This window comes from Anopheles arabiensis, chromosome 3, assembly GCF_016920715.1.
Source record: "Anopheles arabiensis isolate DONGOLA chromosome 3, AaraD3, whole genome shotgun sequence".
NCBI classification, from domain to species: domain Eukaryota; kingdom Metazoa; phylum Arthropoda; class Insecta; order Diptera; family Culicidae; genus Anopheles; species Anopheles arabiensis.
The window spans coordinates 39,349,330-39,366,253 of NC_053518.1; the positions used below are offsets into that span (position 1 = coordinate 39,349,330).

A 16,924-nucleotide genomic window follows, 5' to 3' on the forward strand; every position below is an offset into this window, starting at 1 on the left:
TTTGCGTAGTGCTTAATCCGCCCCTGCATGAAGGATGTGTTGGAATAATAATTCTACGCATGCAATCTGCTAAAAAGTAACACCTCGCACTGAACTCGGTGACGAATTATGATTTACCGCCCGGGGGGCTACCACGCCGGGTGTGAATTGGCATGCCACCTTTAGTTTGCTACACTACTCGTAAACTTTGCTAATCGCTGTCACGGTGCTTCGTCCAGTGGTTGTTGTGGCATTGCTTCACCCGAAAGGTGGCCATAAAACACTACACGAAACGTGCCCGGGAAGTGCAAACGCGCACGCCGTTTGTACCGAATGGGAAAAGTTTTTCTGTTTTTTCTACTACTTACTATGTGGCTGGAACAAAAACAAAAAGACGCTTCTAATCCCTAATCTGCCAGCTGACCTCGTAAGTATAAGCTAGTACTCCCATCCTCGGTATCGACAATGCGCATTCCTTTGATTTCGTCTACCGCAATCGGGAGACATAGGCAGTTGAATCAACCCAAAAACCACCATTGACGTGATTCATGTTCAATCGCAATCAGGCTCCAAAGACCCGGGTTTTGGGGCAACGGGACGCCAAAGCCAAAAGGCTAAAGGCCAGGAAACCGAACCATTCGGAGAGTACAACTTACTCCATGCCAGTCTGCAATGGATCCAAGACGATTTATAAAAATTATCCAGGTGCTTACAGACATTATCTTGACGGGAATGTAATCCTATCATAAATTGCCACCTCTTTTGCGCCTACGGCACCTCCGTGCTTGACTGAGGTATGCGAGGGACACGGGTGCGTTTGTTTGTTATATTCTCTTATACTACTGAAACAACGATCTCCGGGGAGATGGAATTAAATCTGAGTGTGACACACTTACTGAATCCTTTTGTACGCACTGGAGAGTTTAGTCGGGTTTGGCAATGAGCAGGAAAGAATAGACTCGTGGAGCAAAATGAGCCAAAACCAAATAGAGCAAAACAATGGCGTCAAAACAAGAGTTGATAGTGTGGAAAACGGATGCCTTTATCTGCATTGTCAATCATGCCGGTATGACAGAGGGACTCGTGGGTACGCCCGTCTTGATAGGATGTTATATGCTTTTGCTGGTTATGCTTTCCGTCACTCCTTAACAGCACGAGCTCTGTAAAACGCAACCAAATTGACCTGATCATTGCTTCAGGCTTTTTTAAATTAACTTTTACATCGTAATTTGATCAAGAGTGTAGCCATTTTTGTCATTCTACTGTCTCCCCTACAACACTCCTCCTGTAAGGTCAGCTAATGGTCGAAATGTCGCAAAACCGTCAGCGCTTTAAGTGATACCTAAAAAATAGAACAAAAACAACAGTTCAATTCATTTTACCTTCCCCCGAGGGTAACAAATTGAAATCAAAATTGGAAAAAGGATCCTTTCCGGCTATATACGAGTGTAAGTGAAATTGGGATCATTTCTCTTTTAATAGATTCCTCCAAAGAGAGAGAGAGAGAGAGATAATACGATAGAGAGAGATAGAAAGAGAGAAAGAAAGAGAGAAGAGAGAAACGATACGAACTTCACATCATCTTCGGTGTAAGGCCGAAGAGAAGCTGGGTGAAGTTGATAAAAGTAATTACACCCAGGCTTTTGGATCTGAAATAAAATTTCACAGAAAAATGATAACACCATGCGTGTTCAGAGGTCTGGCTTGGATGGTTTAACTCGAATTAGTCCAATTCCAACGAAAATACTGTCTCAGAATAGTTCCTTTAAGTGGCGCACACATTCAATACGCAACAGCAAGGGCCGGAACTGTTCTTTAAACATCAACTGCAACGTGGATGTCCTTCGCCGGTGTGTTTTGAATACTTTTATCGATTAGCAATAAACTCGTTTTGTGACCGGTCAGAACTGGAATACGCCTTAGTAGTTTAGTGGCCAACAGCTGCTTTCCCCCTGGCCCACCTGGAGTCGGTCCAGCGTAGATTCACGAGGTTCGCTTTGCGCTTCCGAAGTACCCATGTGTATTATGACGGTCGCAGCGCGCTGCTAGGCCTCGAGTCACTGAAGCAACGCAATTGCAAGGCCCATAGGTTGTTTGTTGCAGGAATGCTGGACTACCGCGGTGACTCGCCGATGCTACTTTCCCGGTTGAATTTTTACGTCCCATCGCGATCTCTCCGTCCCAGGTCGATGCTTGACGTAGAGGATCGCAGAGTCCGTTTTGGCAACTCTGATCCCTTTTTACATATGTGTCGTGAATTTAATGTCGTTTGTGATCGTCACCAAAACAGACATGTCGTACGCCGCATTTTTTAACTGTATTCGTTCCGTGCGGGCTACTCTATATTAATTTCATTTTACTGCGTTTCAGTTCATGTGAATAGTTTTGAATAACTTTTAGGCTACCCTGCTTCGAGAGTCCACATACGACCCGTTGAATTTAACAAATATATATGAAATATGAAATATGAAACATTTCTATTGCCTGTTCTTATATCAACTCATTTCCCTTTTTTTACATCTTCTATAAAAAAAATGTATTCAAAAAGACAGAGAACAGAGAAACGGACCTGTAAATTACACTGTCTGTTGCAAGTATCTGTGCTCACAATAGTTGAGGTCTTTATCATCCTTGTTTTTGTCTCCTTCAAGCGAGATGTAAATTCTATTTGCCTCCAAAATTCTGGCCAAGGCAAACTTTTCTTTTTAGCAGCATCCTTCCGTTTGTTTCACGGCTTGGAATTCCCAGCCACAGTTGGTTTTATGCTTGTTTGGCACTGGCGCCGACACCAGACCTAGGCTTAAATATCAATCACTAAAAAGTCCTGCTACTGCTTCTGCTGAAGTACACATTCCAACGCGCCAAGCATCCACCGCTGGCACCGATTTATTTTTGCCTGCTTACGATTGAAAAAAACTCGTGCAACAGGATTGGAAAAAGATATATCTAGGTGGAATAAAAAGCATATTTGTTCTCGCTATGTACTAGGTCTATTTAAAATATCCACAATGTGTGACTGTTTGTTTGTAGGTGAGTGAGATGGTTTTAATGAGCCTCAATGATGGTTGCAATAGATCATTGCACTGCAAGCTGCATGGTTGGTTCTGAACATATACTGTGCTCAGCTATTTTTTTCCTTTCTTCCAATGTTTCACAGGGTATAAAGCGGATTTAAATAGTTTTTTTTTTTATATTTCATGGCATGAGCAATTTGTCATTGTCTGTCAACCTTATCTGTTTGAGATGACTATCATTTTTGTGTTGTCTACCCTCCTTAAACAGACTGGAAGACAATTGATGACCAAAAGATGTTTTATTTGCGATCAAACGAGACAAAACACACTTGAACACAACCGCACGGAAGTGGATATAACAAAAAATGAATATATAAGGAAATATATTCACAGCACAGAGTGTTTTCATATAAATGTGCGTTATGCTTCAAACTGTTACTTACGGAACACGCGACAGTAGATGACTTATTTATAGCTTTAAAATTATTCATAGCTCTTTTTGTAATAAGAGGTTACCAGGTGGTCATTTAATCTGCCGAGATCTTTCATTCTTGACATTGATATTAATTTTTGATTGTAGGCTTTTGAAACGTTCCATATGAGGACACCGAGACGGTCAATATGAGGCTAAAACCTACAATTTGCGTATCGTTAAATCACGTAATGTGACGGCCCTAGGAAGCATATCATTTTATATTTTACTCAAAATATATACAATAAAAAGAAATATAAAAAAATAATAGCTGCTAACGAAACGGTAACCGATATTATCGCGGACACCCCACTCCTAGAAACAAAAAAAAAAAAAGAACGAAAAGGAACGTTCAACGTATAAAAAATGCTTACAATAAAGCAAACAGATTGACGTTTGTTGCTCAAATTATTTCCTAACCATCGAGTGCACAATGTTTTGCGTTTATCCTTAATTAAAGTTCTCACGTCATTCGTGCCAGGCCCGGATGAAACTCTAACAGCGAAGCGACTGTTTTTCATACCTTTTTACCAACTCCCAGCGGCTTCTGTCATCCGGGTGTGCCAGTGGGATTTGTGAGTGAGTTTGAAATCGAAACGAAATGAAATGCCGGCACTAATTAAAATTTCACTCATGAAAATCGTAGCGCTTTTCATTTCTGTGTGCGGTTGCACATACATTCGGACGCAAAACAAAAACAAAACTGAATGTTTTTTATCATGTCCAGCCGGGACCGGTGTGTGTGTATGTGTTTGTGTGTACGTGCCGTGGGAATTGAACACGATTCGTCTCACACATAAACCTCGCGTCTCTAGCATTCCTCTTGATTCTCGTACCTTTCTCATCACGCTGTCCGGATGTGCGGCATTTTCCTCTGAACTTGTTCGAAGCTGGTTATGGTTAAATCGGTAATTTATTCCTGACCACGTATTACTGTCCGAAAGAAGGCTCCAGGTACCATTCTGCTGTTGTGCGACGGATAATGAGAAGCTCGTTTGCGGAAGATTTGGTTATTTTGTTTATGATAATGTGTTCTTCCCTTACGGTGTATTGTATTCTGCGTATTGATCGAACCCAGACAGGCACGGGGAGGGCAAAAATTCCAGAATTCGTTGCCAGATGTAGGTTAAAATCGGAAAAAAACAACGAAGCCTTCAAAATAAACTATTGTTTCGTAGCGTAAGCATTAAGAGTAAGAATTCTCTGTCTGTCACAGACAATTGACAGAAAAACGCCTCCTTATCTTACAAGACCGTTTATTACTTGACGAAGACGGTGTTATACACGCACCCCCGGCAACGTCAGGCTAGACATGTTGTGGCCGGATTGCCGGGTATTAAATTATTTATTTCCCAGTGTAGCAAAATGTCTTTGTTAGAGATCTGCGGGAGTATAGCAGTGTCTTTTGAGACATGATAGACCTCGGTGATGCCAAACATTTTGTAGTGCTCAGCGTATCTCGCCAGGACCTGCTGCCCATTGCGGGTGAAATACTCTTTGCACATGACTTGACAGCACATAACTGGCGTTGTGCACCACCCAGCTCAGCCCAGTAGGATGATAACGACAATGGGTTGCTTTCAATGTTTCATCCAGAAATCCTTCTCATACACTAGCACGCACAGAAACCCTTTGCCTGCGCAAACCATTGAAAAGCCCTCCGGTAAGCCGCACCTGTAGGGCCCACAATACATCAAATTTACCTAATCTCTTATTAGCATTATTATTCAGTGGTGAATATTTTATCCTATCACATGGTCTGGCGGACTTGGAGGCGACGTCTCAATGTGCCATTATCAGTTCCAGAGCACACGAAGCACGGCGTTAATCAGCAGGTTGGGCCAAAAACTTTGAGGTTTGCCGTTATCTGACACTGTATTCATGCTGTAGCGTTCGGATTGTGTTGTGAGTCTTTTTTAGGTCGTGTGTGAAAAGTGTTAATATTATAAGTGGTGCTTTGCGTTTTATTAACCCACGCCAAAATATTACTCACTTCTAGTGGTTGTTCACGCTACAGAAAATTTCCGTCGAAAAAGGCCCTACGGCGCCAGCCCAGCCCTTTTTATAGCGAATTGCGCCGCCTACGCTTTTCAACTTTCCGACTCGCGCGTGTAACCACTACTCGTTATCATGAGTCGTCCCGTCACCCCAATGTTTACGTTCTGTAATGTTTACGTTCTTCAACATTCCCTTCCGCAGTGAGGCTATCTCACTCCTGCACTGTAAACATTGCCTTATCTCCTGACGTTTTTGTTCCACGTGTCCCTTTTATCCTAAATCCGATCACCACGAGTTGTTTCTAGCTTTGCGATTTTTGTAGCAGGTCTTTTATATATACCTTTAGCGGTCCTTACTACTGCCTGTCTCACCTGGCCGTCCTTTCCTTTAATCGCTTCCTCGATCAAACCCTTAGGCCAGCAGTTGCGCGGTAAGTTCTCATCCACTATTAGAACGAGATCTCCTACTCCTAACGGTTCCGCCGCTTCGAACCATTTCGTTCGTTTCCCAAGCACCGGCAAATAATCTCGTACCCACGCTTTCCAGAACAGATCCGCAATATGCTGTGCTGCTTTCCAGGACGAGTTGACCGCATCGCTGCCGCTGCTGTAAGCCACAGGTGGCTTGCTTCCGTCTGCTGTTCCAAGCAGGATCTGGTTTGGCGTAAGAGGCTGCTGCGTTGCGTCATCTACCGGAACGTACGTAAGAGGCCGGGAGTTTAGGATCAGCTCGATCTCAGCCAGCGCAGTCTCGAGCACCTCGTCAGTCGGTCGGCGGGGAAGGTTAAGATGTCCAAGCACCTTCTTCACCGATCGCACCAAACGCTCCCAGCAGCCTCCGAAGTGTGGTGCTCCCGGTGGATTGAACGTCCACTTCAGTTCCGGACTGCAGAACTCTGTCATGAGCGCCTCGTGGTCCACACCGGCAATCGCGTCCCGTAGCTCTCGTGCTGTTCCCACGAAGTTCGTCCCGCAATCGCTGATGATCTCGCGGGGAACGCCGCGCCGGGCGATGAATCGGCGAACAGCAGCGATACACGATCCGGTACTAAGGGTGTGCGCTACCTCTAGGTGCACCGCTCGAACGGTGAGGCACGTGAAGATGACACCCCATCTTTTTTCGACGCGTCGTCCTACCGCGACAAGGAGAGGCCCAAAGTAATCCACCCCGGTATAGGTGAACGGTCGCTGTCCCAAGGACAATCTGGGGTCGGGTAGGTGGCTCATCATCGGCGGGTTGGGTGTTGCTTCGCGATTTCGGCAGGTAGGACATGCTTTGCGCAGTTGCCGGTACGTCCTCAACAGGCAAGGGATCCAGTATCTTCGCCGAAGTTCACTAATCACCGTCATATGATTACAGTGCCTGAAACGTTCGTGAGCGTCTGTGATTAGTAATGTGGTACCACGATGGCTGGGGGGAAGGATTATGGGACGGCGCATCTCCGGACTCACTGCGCTGCACTCAGCCAATCTACCACCCATCACTATTACGCCGCTATCGTCAAGGACGGGTGATAGCTTAAACAGTGGACTCTCTTTCTTGATGCCTGTCTGCCACGGGTGTTTCCTTTCGTCTTGTCGCAGGCATCGGATCTCTTCGGGGTAGCTCTCCTGCTGGATCGATCTGATCACAATCAGTTCTGCTTCGGCCAGTTCTGGTTGCGTCAGGGGTCCCAGTTGTTTCGTTGTTCCACGGATGCTGTTCTGGACGTTAGAAATGAAGCGGATAGCATGTGCAACGGCTCGTAAAAGCCTTCTCCACTTGCTGAATCGCTCAAACTGGATGAACCCACCTGCTTCGACACCCTTGTCGACAGTTTGATGGTGGCACGCGCTTACCCGAAGCTCTTCAGTTGTGTCGTGAACAGGTTCCACCGCCGCGGGCCACTCGCACTCAGGTTCCCACAGGAAAGAAGGACCTCGAAACCAACGGCTGCCGGGTGACAGATCGGGGGTTTTCACCCACTTGGTTCCATCATCCGCTACATTGTACTTCGTCGGTAGCCATCGCCATTGTTGCACGTCTGTCGTCTCAAGCAACTCTCCGATCCGAAAGGCGACAAATTGATGATAGCGTCGGTGATCGGAATTTAGCCAGCTGACAACGTTTTTTGAGTCCGTCCAATACGTGGTGCGATGAATCTCCAGACGGTGTGATCGGATGATCGCCTTGCTCAGTCGCGCGCCTAGTACTGCTGCTTGCAACTCGAGTCTGGGAATTGATAAAAAATTTAGTGGCGCAACACGGGTCTTTGACGCAACGAGAGCACATTCGATGACACCGCCCTCCTCGAACCTGAAGTAAGCCACGGCAGCCATGCCGTGCTCGCTCGCATCACAAAAAATATGTAGCTCGATCTTAGCGCTGGTAGAGGTGACACGACGGTAACATCTAGGGATCGTCACTTGCGGAATTTTCGCCAATACTTTCAGCCAGGTAAACCACTTTTCCGCAATGTGGCCGTCGATTTCACGATCTCAATCATAACCACTTCTCCAAATTTCCTGCAGCAACATTTTCAGGAACATAAGGAACTGTCCCACCAGTCCCATCGGATCGTAAATGCTCATTAGCGTCCGCAACACCACTCGCTTCGTTGGAAGTTGTCCTCCAGACAGGATGCCCTGATCGTACTTCTTGGACAGCCGAAACGAAAAGGTATCCGTAAGGGTGTCCCACCACATACCAAGCACCTTTTCCGCACTGAACTCGTTACCCATGTTGAAACTCTTTTCCGTTTCAGTGATGGTCTGCACACGTTCCATGACTCGTGACGAATTGGAAATCCAGTTACGTATCTCGAATCCACCCCGAGAATGTATGTATCGCACCTGTTCCGCCAGAGAAATCGCTTCCTGTTCCGTTTCGACACTGAACAGCATATCGTCGACGTAGTGTTCGTTTCTGATACACTCCACCGCTCGTGGATACTCCGACTCGAACCGCTCTGCGTTGTGATTCTTCACGTACTGCGCGGTGCTCGGTGAACAGGCGGCTCCGAAGGTCATCACTGCAACAGCATACGTGACGGGTTCGTCACTGGCAGCATCTCCTTCCCAGAATATCATCTGGCTTCGCTGATCGGCCGGCTTTATCAACACTTGATGAAACATCTCGCGGATGTCTCCGACCACAGCCACGCTAAACTCCCGGAATTTGAACAGCACTTCCAACAGGTTAGCCGTAAGATCCGGTCCGGTGAGAAGATTGTTATTAAGGCTGATACCGTTAACGGTAGCGGCAGCATCGAACACTAAACGAATCTTACCTGGCTTATTTGGATTCGTTACAGGAAACACTGGCAGGTACCAGTCTCGGGGATGTCGTTCAGCCGCTTCAGCTTCCGTCAAGCGACGGATGTAACCTTTCTTCTCATAATTCCGTATCGTATCTCGTACCGCTGCATCCAGTACTGGATCCTTCTGCATACGCCGTTTCAGACAGTGGTATCGTCTCAAAGCCATCGCTTTACTACAGGGCAGTCGAATATTTTCCGCTTTCCACAGCAGTCCCGATTCATATTGATCACTAACCAACACCGTTTCCTTTTCTAGAATCGCCATCGCCTTGTCGTCCTCTTTCGAGCGCCACACGCTGATTGGTTTTTCAACAGCAATGGTGTCCAGGGAGAACATCTTCTTCACCTCGGTGTTCAACAGCTCCGCACTCACTCCGTCGCACAGGCACACGTGGAAACTATTATACACTGCTCCGGGCACGTTCTCCGCTATCGGACACGGGCCGTAAATAATCCATCCCAAACGCGTTTTCGAGGCGACTGGCTCGTGTTCGCTCCTCTCAGCCGTCTTCAATGGTCTGGTCACTCGACAATTGTCGACACCAATGAGAATACGAGGCTGAACGTTGCTGTAAGAGGCGATCGGCAGCCCTCTCAGGTGCGAATACTGGTCAGCCAACTGAGAAGCCGCCACCGTTTGCGTAGGTAACCCCAACATTTTTACCGTTCTCGCGTTGATCAGGTCGTACTTACGGCTCCCGTTTCTTCCAGATACTTCGAGGTTAAGGCGCACGGAACAGTTCTCTTGGCGCGTCACTCCGCCGGTCCACTGGATACAAAGCGGCACAGGTGTGCCCGTTAGCCCCAGTTCCTCTACCAAGGAGCTATCGATGAACGTCGAAGAGGAACCATCGTCCATAAAGGCAAATGTTTCGACCTCACCGCGCGGTCCATACGCCTTGATCGGCACGTATTTTAAAAGAGCGCGATCTACGGTTCCTGAATGCGTGTGGCACAAACCAACCTCTGGAGCGCGTTCTTCATCTGGCGCTGCGATGTGCAACAGGACGTGATGCATTCCGTTGCATCCGTTTACGCCGCACGCTGTTACAATCGAGCAGCCGGTCCTATGTCTGCCGAGACACTTCTTGCACAGACCTTTTTCCTTCACGTGGCTCCTTCGAGCTGCTACTGAAAAGTGCAGAAACCGTTTACATTGCGAAAGTGAGCTGCACGTACCTTTACACAGTTGACATTGTGGTGACGCTGTATTGGTGGTGGCCGCAGCAACCGGTAGAGACTCCGAACACCGAGACGTGTGCACGTTCCAGTATGTTGTTCGAGGGGGCTGATTTCCTGATCGGTCAGCCCGAACAGGCAGACGCGGTTGCTGAGAATTCTGCTCACGCTTGCCGGGTTCTTCCTTACGCTCGTTCGTAACACGGCGCAGTGGCTCCACACTGACATCTATCGCGTCTCGTGCCACTTCGCTGATCCATCTGCCAAAATCGGTAACACTACCACACCCGAATTGCCTCTTGTGTCGCGCCCATTCACGTGCAGGTTCGGACGGAAGCCTACTCACAAGCTCACTGAGAAGCGCAACGTTATAGGCGTACTCCGGCAACCTCAGCGATTCGATCGTAGCACAGAGGTTTCTCACTGCAAACCCGAACTTAGCCAGAGAACGTAGGCAGTCTGGCTTTGGCACGGGCATCTTCCGAATCTTTTCGATCGTGGCCTCTATTATTTGGTCCGGTCGCCCGTACTGCGCTTCTAACATTTCAAGGACATCCTTCAAACTATTTGGAAGCAGTAGCAAATGACCAACTGCCTCCATTGCTTCTCCTTTCAGGACTCGTTGCAGCCGTAGCAGATTCTCCTCGTCGGTAAACCCGTACACTTCCGTCGACTTCTCGAACATGCGGATGAACATGGGCCATTCTCGCGATTCACCACTGAACGTTGGTAACTCAGTCACGTTTCCACTCAGTCGGGCCGACCACTGTACTTCCGACAGGTTGCTAGCATTAGCGTACTGGGTAGGAGCCCTATACGATCGCGTACGATGCTGTGGTGGTATGGTGTGGTCCACCGGCGGGATAACCGATGCCCTACGATACGCGCTATCGTGACTTCTCCTCCAAGTGTAGTAGTCTGGGAATCGTGAGTAACCCTGAAAATCATACGGCGGTGGTACGTGGGCTGTACTCGCGAATTGGGGTGTCTCAGGTACCCCTCTGAACGATGAAGCCATACCGAAGCGATCCGTTGCCGTTACCCACTGCTCGGCTTTAGGCCGCTGAACACTGTCCCGCATGCTGCCACCTAGTGCCATCATTTCAGCCTCTTCGAGCTCAATCAACTCAATCTCCATCTTCCTCAACTCAATCTGCCTTCTTTCAACCTCAATCCTTTTCCGAACCAATTCGGCATTTCGGGAAATCGAACCTTGTTCGATTGCAATGGCCGACTCCATCGGTATCGCAGCTAAGTACGCTTGGTGCTCGCCCGATGGCGCCTGATGCGGCGGCTCATCCCGATGACCGTTAGTGAAATTGCGTTCCGCGGTATTTTCGTTCGGTAGTGTGCGTGTTTGTGATTCAACCCGGCGACTGTTCGCGCTGCTTATACCGTGTTGCGTTACCTCTGACATAACAGGCGTGATGGGGCTCCTTGGCATTGCTTGATCAGCGTGAACGCTAGCGCGTCCCGCCGCCGAGCCAACACTCCCACGCTGATCAGGCGTGTCCTGCGTATCATAAAGCGACACGAAAGATATCCTCGAAGGACCGGGCAGCGGTGACCGCAAATGACGCTCATTTCGCTGGTCAATGACCCTTGGGGTCAATGCCCGATGTGACCCTTCCGCAGTCGAGGGGCCTGGCTCACTCCATGGCGCTGCTTGGTTGGCTTGGACTTCTACGCGTCCCGCCATCGAGTCGGCTCCCGTCTCCTGGTTATCACCATTAGCTCCAAACATTTCACTGCACTCACTTTCACTCGGTTAGTCTCTTTTAATTAGCACGGAAAAGTTCGAATAATATTTTGGAATGTAGCGTTCGGATTGTGTTGTGAGTCTTTTTAGGTCGTGTGTGAAAAGTGTTAATATTATAAGTGGTGCTTTGCGTTTTATTAACCCACGCCAAAATATTACTCACTTCTAGTGGTTGTTCACGCTACAGAAAATTTCCGTCGAAAAAGGCCCTACGGCGCCAGCCCAGCCCTTTTTATAGCGAATTGCGCCGCCTACGCTTTTCAACTTTCCGACTCGCGCGTGTAACCACTACTCGTTATCATGAGTCGTCCCGTCACCCCAATGTTTACGTTCTGTAATGTTTACGTTCTTCAACACATGCATATAATTGAAATTCTAAAATAAATGTAGCAGATGTAATATTAAAATTATCGGCCCCGTAAGCAAATGAAAGGTACAGCATTAATTATGAACCACTGGAATTCGAATGAGTTTGTTGAGGGCAAAGGTGCCAAAAAGTAGTAGATTCAAAACCTACCACTTGTAGGGCGCCACATGCGAGGACTTCACTATTCGTCCAATCACAAAAAATGAACCACGCCATGCATATTGTTTCTTTTTTATAACGCAATCGATGCTTTAGTGCGGGCATGTGTGTGTGGGTTGCCACCAATGGCCGCAGGGAACACCTTACGAGTATAACGTATGAGTTGCGAGGAGTTTGACAATCAACGCGTTTTGAATATCATTTGCATATTGATAGAATCACACTCGTGTAACGTTCCTGTAATCGTGCCGGTGAGGTGCGTATTTCAAAGACTGATAGCGAGATATCATATGGTAACGAGGTGTAAGGGACTCCAAACCAAGGAAGACTTTATTCCAGAAGCCTTCATCTGTGAGAAATGAGTTTATAACGAGATCCAACGGACACCGAGGCAAGGAAGACTGTGTTCTAGAAGTGTGCTTTTGCAATCAAACCATTTGCAGCTCAGTCGGGAGCGTATAGTTCATCAAGCAATTAGTTAGAACATATTGTTTTTCATGTATATTCGGGACATGTTAAAAATCACTAGCAAGCTCAAAACTTCCTCTCAACGGATAAGCGTAGATAAACGACAGTTTTGCAGCTTCCTACGGGCATACATATTGCATTTTAGCACACAAAATGGATTCGGTTTAACATAGGGCCAAAGGAGCAAAACTATACTCCGTGTAATTAGTGAAAATAAAATCTTTGGTCGTTTTTGGACCTTTACTTTTGCATCTTCTGAATTCCGAAGCTATTCCGTGAGCGGAAAGGTTATGAAGGGGAAGGTCACTTTGGGTTGGTCTGCCGGTTGATGTTCATTTGCAAGACATGGAAGCTTTGCGCGTACTGTTATTGTAAATTGGTCATCTTCTCGGGTCGGATACAAAATAACCCTAGCAAAGCAATCTTCACAACATCAATTCCAGGAATCATGTAACTGCCAGGTGTGTTGGCTTGTTTTCTTTTAAACCGTTAAACATCAAACAAAACCTCAATCGTTGCTGGTGTTTGTGGACGCGTGCGATCGGGGGGAGAACTCCATTTGCTTGCCCCGCTGGATATTGTCCATACAAAGAGGTAAGACATCAACCAAAAAGGTAATGACCGAAAAAACAGAAGAAGCCCAAAAAATCATCAGCAACGCTATCTTGTGTTAAAATCAACTCGCTTGATGTTGTTACTTTTTGTACCGGCAGACAATGGATGCAAGAAGATGGCAAGACAAAGATGGTACAACACACGAAACGCCCCAAGACAATCAGAAGATGAGAAGCCTTTGTGTTGCTTTGGGTGAAAATTAGAATCCAAAATCCAGAAATGACACCGTGAAAGGTGCCGGAGCCAAAGGGTATGTGACAAAAAAAAAAAACACATACAAATGGCAACAAAAGAAAGAACAACGTTGCGCCTTAGGAGTGACGTTTGTTTCGAATCCTTAGATTTTGCGAATAGAACTTGCTGTTGCCAGCCTGTACAAGGTATGGCTACAATTACGAACATTTCAACACTGATTCTATATTGCTATCAGATCCGTCAGGCATTTAAAATATCCCTTTCAAATTAATCCTATCATGTGCCGCAAACAGTACGATGCATGAAGCAAAAGATAAACAAGTTCCTTTGAGAGAGAGAAACAATTCGTTCGTTCTCATATCCCGTATCTTTCGACTCTATGTATAATGACAATGACAATCAACCGGCTAGCCGTTTGGGATTTTAGAATGTTTTGAATTCATTTGTTAAAGAAGTTGTCTGGGGAAACGGTAGGATCGCATTGAACTACTTTAACTAAGCTTGGAAAAAATCATTGGGAGATAGACATTTAAGTTCAATGATAATATCCGCATGAATGAATACTCAGATCCAAACAACATAACACACACACATGGGCATTTCCCCTAGCGTATGAACAGGAAAAGCATTCCATCGACCGCTTACTGCTTCAATGCCGGAAAACTGCTGCAATTTCCCACGGTGGAAGCTGAGTCTGGTTGGGCCTGTCTGGTGGTACAGTCGTCAACTCGTACAACTTAACAACATGCCCATCATGAGTTCAAGCTCCGAATAGACCGAGCCCCCATACGTAGGACTGACTATGCTGCTATGGCAACAATAAGTCACTGAAAGCCAAGCTCACTTCACTAGTGGGTACAGGCAGGCCTTGACCGACAACGGTTGTTGTGCCAAAGAAGAAGAAGAAGAAGAAGCTGAGTAAAAAAGATAGCGAGAGCGCGTGATAAACAGTAAAGAGCAGATGTAGCACGTGTAGAAGAAGGATCCTACCAATTTAACATTTCACACACAGTTATCAAAAGAAAGAAGCAAAAAACCACAACTTCCCACATGCAGAGGAACCGTGTTGTTAAATTTACACCGGCGGCCGCGCTTTCTCAAGCGAGTGTTTATGTTCATTCATGTATGCTTCGCTTGAATTTTCATTTGAATTTTCCTGAAAATTTGCAAATAGTTGCTAATTGAATTAACACAGTACAATCAAATATTGCAAATTTTTCAGGAAAATAATTCAATTGGATATAACATATCTTTTGTAAACTGCACAGGAATATCAGTATTCTTATATATCAGTAAGGAATGGTTTAAGTTTACTTAGTGTAACATTATACAAGTTCATTATATAGTTTGTTTTTTATTACTCTATCATATTTTTTTCTCTGTCGTATTTTTTTTATTTTCATAGTTTCATAAAAAGTTATTTCTATATAATAGTTCAATTTAATAGATTGAAAAGCATACAGAACCTACGTAATTGTTGCTTCAATAGAAGACCGTTTAATTATTTAATAAAACATACTCATTAAAGCTCTGGCGCGTGCTAGACAACATTGTTTGCATTATCATTCCAATCAGGTTGATTCACAGATCATTTTTCAACTTATACACCTTCGCTTTCCAGTTTGGATGTTAATATGAAATCTCCTGTATGGGCTGAAGGCGTGTGTCTAATTTCAGCATGTAATCCTTCTTCACGCTGATGAGCTGCTGGTTTGCAGAAGTTCTTGGAGAGTAAATTGAAATATTTGCTAGCAGTGATAAATTGCTAAGCCGGTGATGTTTGCTTACGAATGTATGTACCTATTTTGCGAAGGAAGTTAATCGACACATTTGTCATTGCTTGTATTTTTTATCATTTTCAAGCAGAAACAAAAAAGTGTCAAATGTCGGTAAAATGTTCATTGTGTCTGAACGGTTGAGTTCAGAAACTGTTTGACAAGATTATTTACGAGCTCATTTTTCGACCGAAAATTCATATGAAATATGCTGTCGGAACCCAAACCTAGCAAACTTACGATCATATACGTGTTTTGCTCGTTAGGTGCAAGCCTCGAAACATTTCCGGATTGATGAAACGCTATGAAATATCATCTCGGAAAAACCATTTCAGGCAAACAAATTCCGAGCAACTGAAACACGGCCTCGCTGTTCAGAGGAATTTATTTCATTTCGGTCATTCAGTTGCAACGACTGAATGAAATGGACGATACATTGTTCACTATTCTCTCTATGTCTCTTCTGCTCATTGAGGAAGAACTTTAATTTCCAAGACTGCCAAGCATAGATTTTTTCGCTTTTCTTCTCACCAATCGACGAAGTATTCCCACGAACCTAACTCGAAAAGGGCTTAATTACTTAATCGTCTTACGGGAAATGGGATTTTTTCTGTGCGCTAACGCAGTGTGCGGCAAAGTGAACATTATCAGGCCTCCACACGTTGCGGGCGACAAGCTTGCCAATGAGGTATCAAATTTGTTTGCGATCAGTTCAGTTCTATAATGTGAAAAAAATGTTCAGTTTTTTTAACCTGTTAAAAATTGCTCGTGAATGAAATTTGAGAGGAGAGGAAATTAAATCCACTTTTGAAACGAGACGCGCGGTGTTTCTTTTGGGACTGCTGTTATCACAAAGAAATGATGGTCTCGTTTGGAACGATCCTTTTCAACCGGCAATTGAATTTCATTTGACTGCTTAAAAACACTTGAATGAATGGAATACTTTTTTAAAATAATACACACACTTACACACAAAAGATACTCAATTATCATGCAATTTTTTTCTCAAATGTTATTCTATTTCCTTTAAATATTCGAAATTCTCAATACCTTTGCTTATAGTTAGCTGAAAGTTCAAAATTTTAAACATCATTGCGGGGTGCACCTCGATCATTTACTCTAAAAGTTTCACATTGCTAGCAAATGTTCTTTTAGCACTAGTTTCCGGATCCACTTTCGTTTTAGTAAAGTTGTGGAAACCGATGATGTAGCAAAGATCAACAAAAATTAGCAACATTAAACAATACATCCCTCTTAATCTGGCTCCTCCATCTGTAACCCTCGGTTTTAGAAATTCAATACATGTGGTTGCCGTTACGCGTGACCTGTTTGTGTTGGCCAGGTGACATCGCCGATGGCATCTAAAAAATGTCAATATACCCCCCCGTCCAGGCCGATGATTTATGCAAAGCACGCACCCGGACCGGCACTTTCACCAAGGGGAAAATGTTTTCGAACAGATTAGCCTAAGATTTATGGTTGCTTTCAGATTCACAGTTCGACTTTTGGTATTGTGGGAAAAATTATACAACTCCAAACAATTCTACCACCATCACCACCACGTGCCGCGTCCATTGAAGTGTGGCAAAATTTAAATAAAAAAACTCTTCAACACGTCCGGTTGGACGGAGCGGTTCCCATTCATC

The 16,924-nt window shown here is 45.3% G+C and overlaps 2 protein-coding genes across 2 annotated transcripts; both read right to left on the reverse strand.

Moving 5' to 3' along the window:
* Positions 1 to 631: 631 nt before the first annotated feature.
* LOC120899798 lies at positions 632 to 7,781 on the reverse strand. Its single transcript, XM_040306023.1, has 4 exons — positions 7,759 to 7,781; positions 6,938 to 7,674; positions 5,835 to 6,595; positions 632 to 646 (listed from the first exon to the last, which is right to left on the reverse strand). Exons 1-4 carry the CDS (start codon positions 7,779 to 7,781, stop codon positions 632 to 634), a joined length of 1,536 nt encoding a protein of 511 aa, XP_040161957.1.
* Positions 7,782 to 7,940: 159 nt separating this feature from the next.
* LOC120899799 lies at positions 7,941 to 11,684 on the reverse strand. Its single transcript, XM_040306024.1, has one exon. It carries the CDS (start codon positions 11,682 to 11,684, stop codon positions 7,941 to 7,943), a length of 3,744 nt encoding a protein of 1,247 aa, XP_040161958.1.
* Positions 11,685 to 16,924: the final 5,240 nt, after the last annotated feature.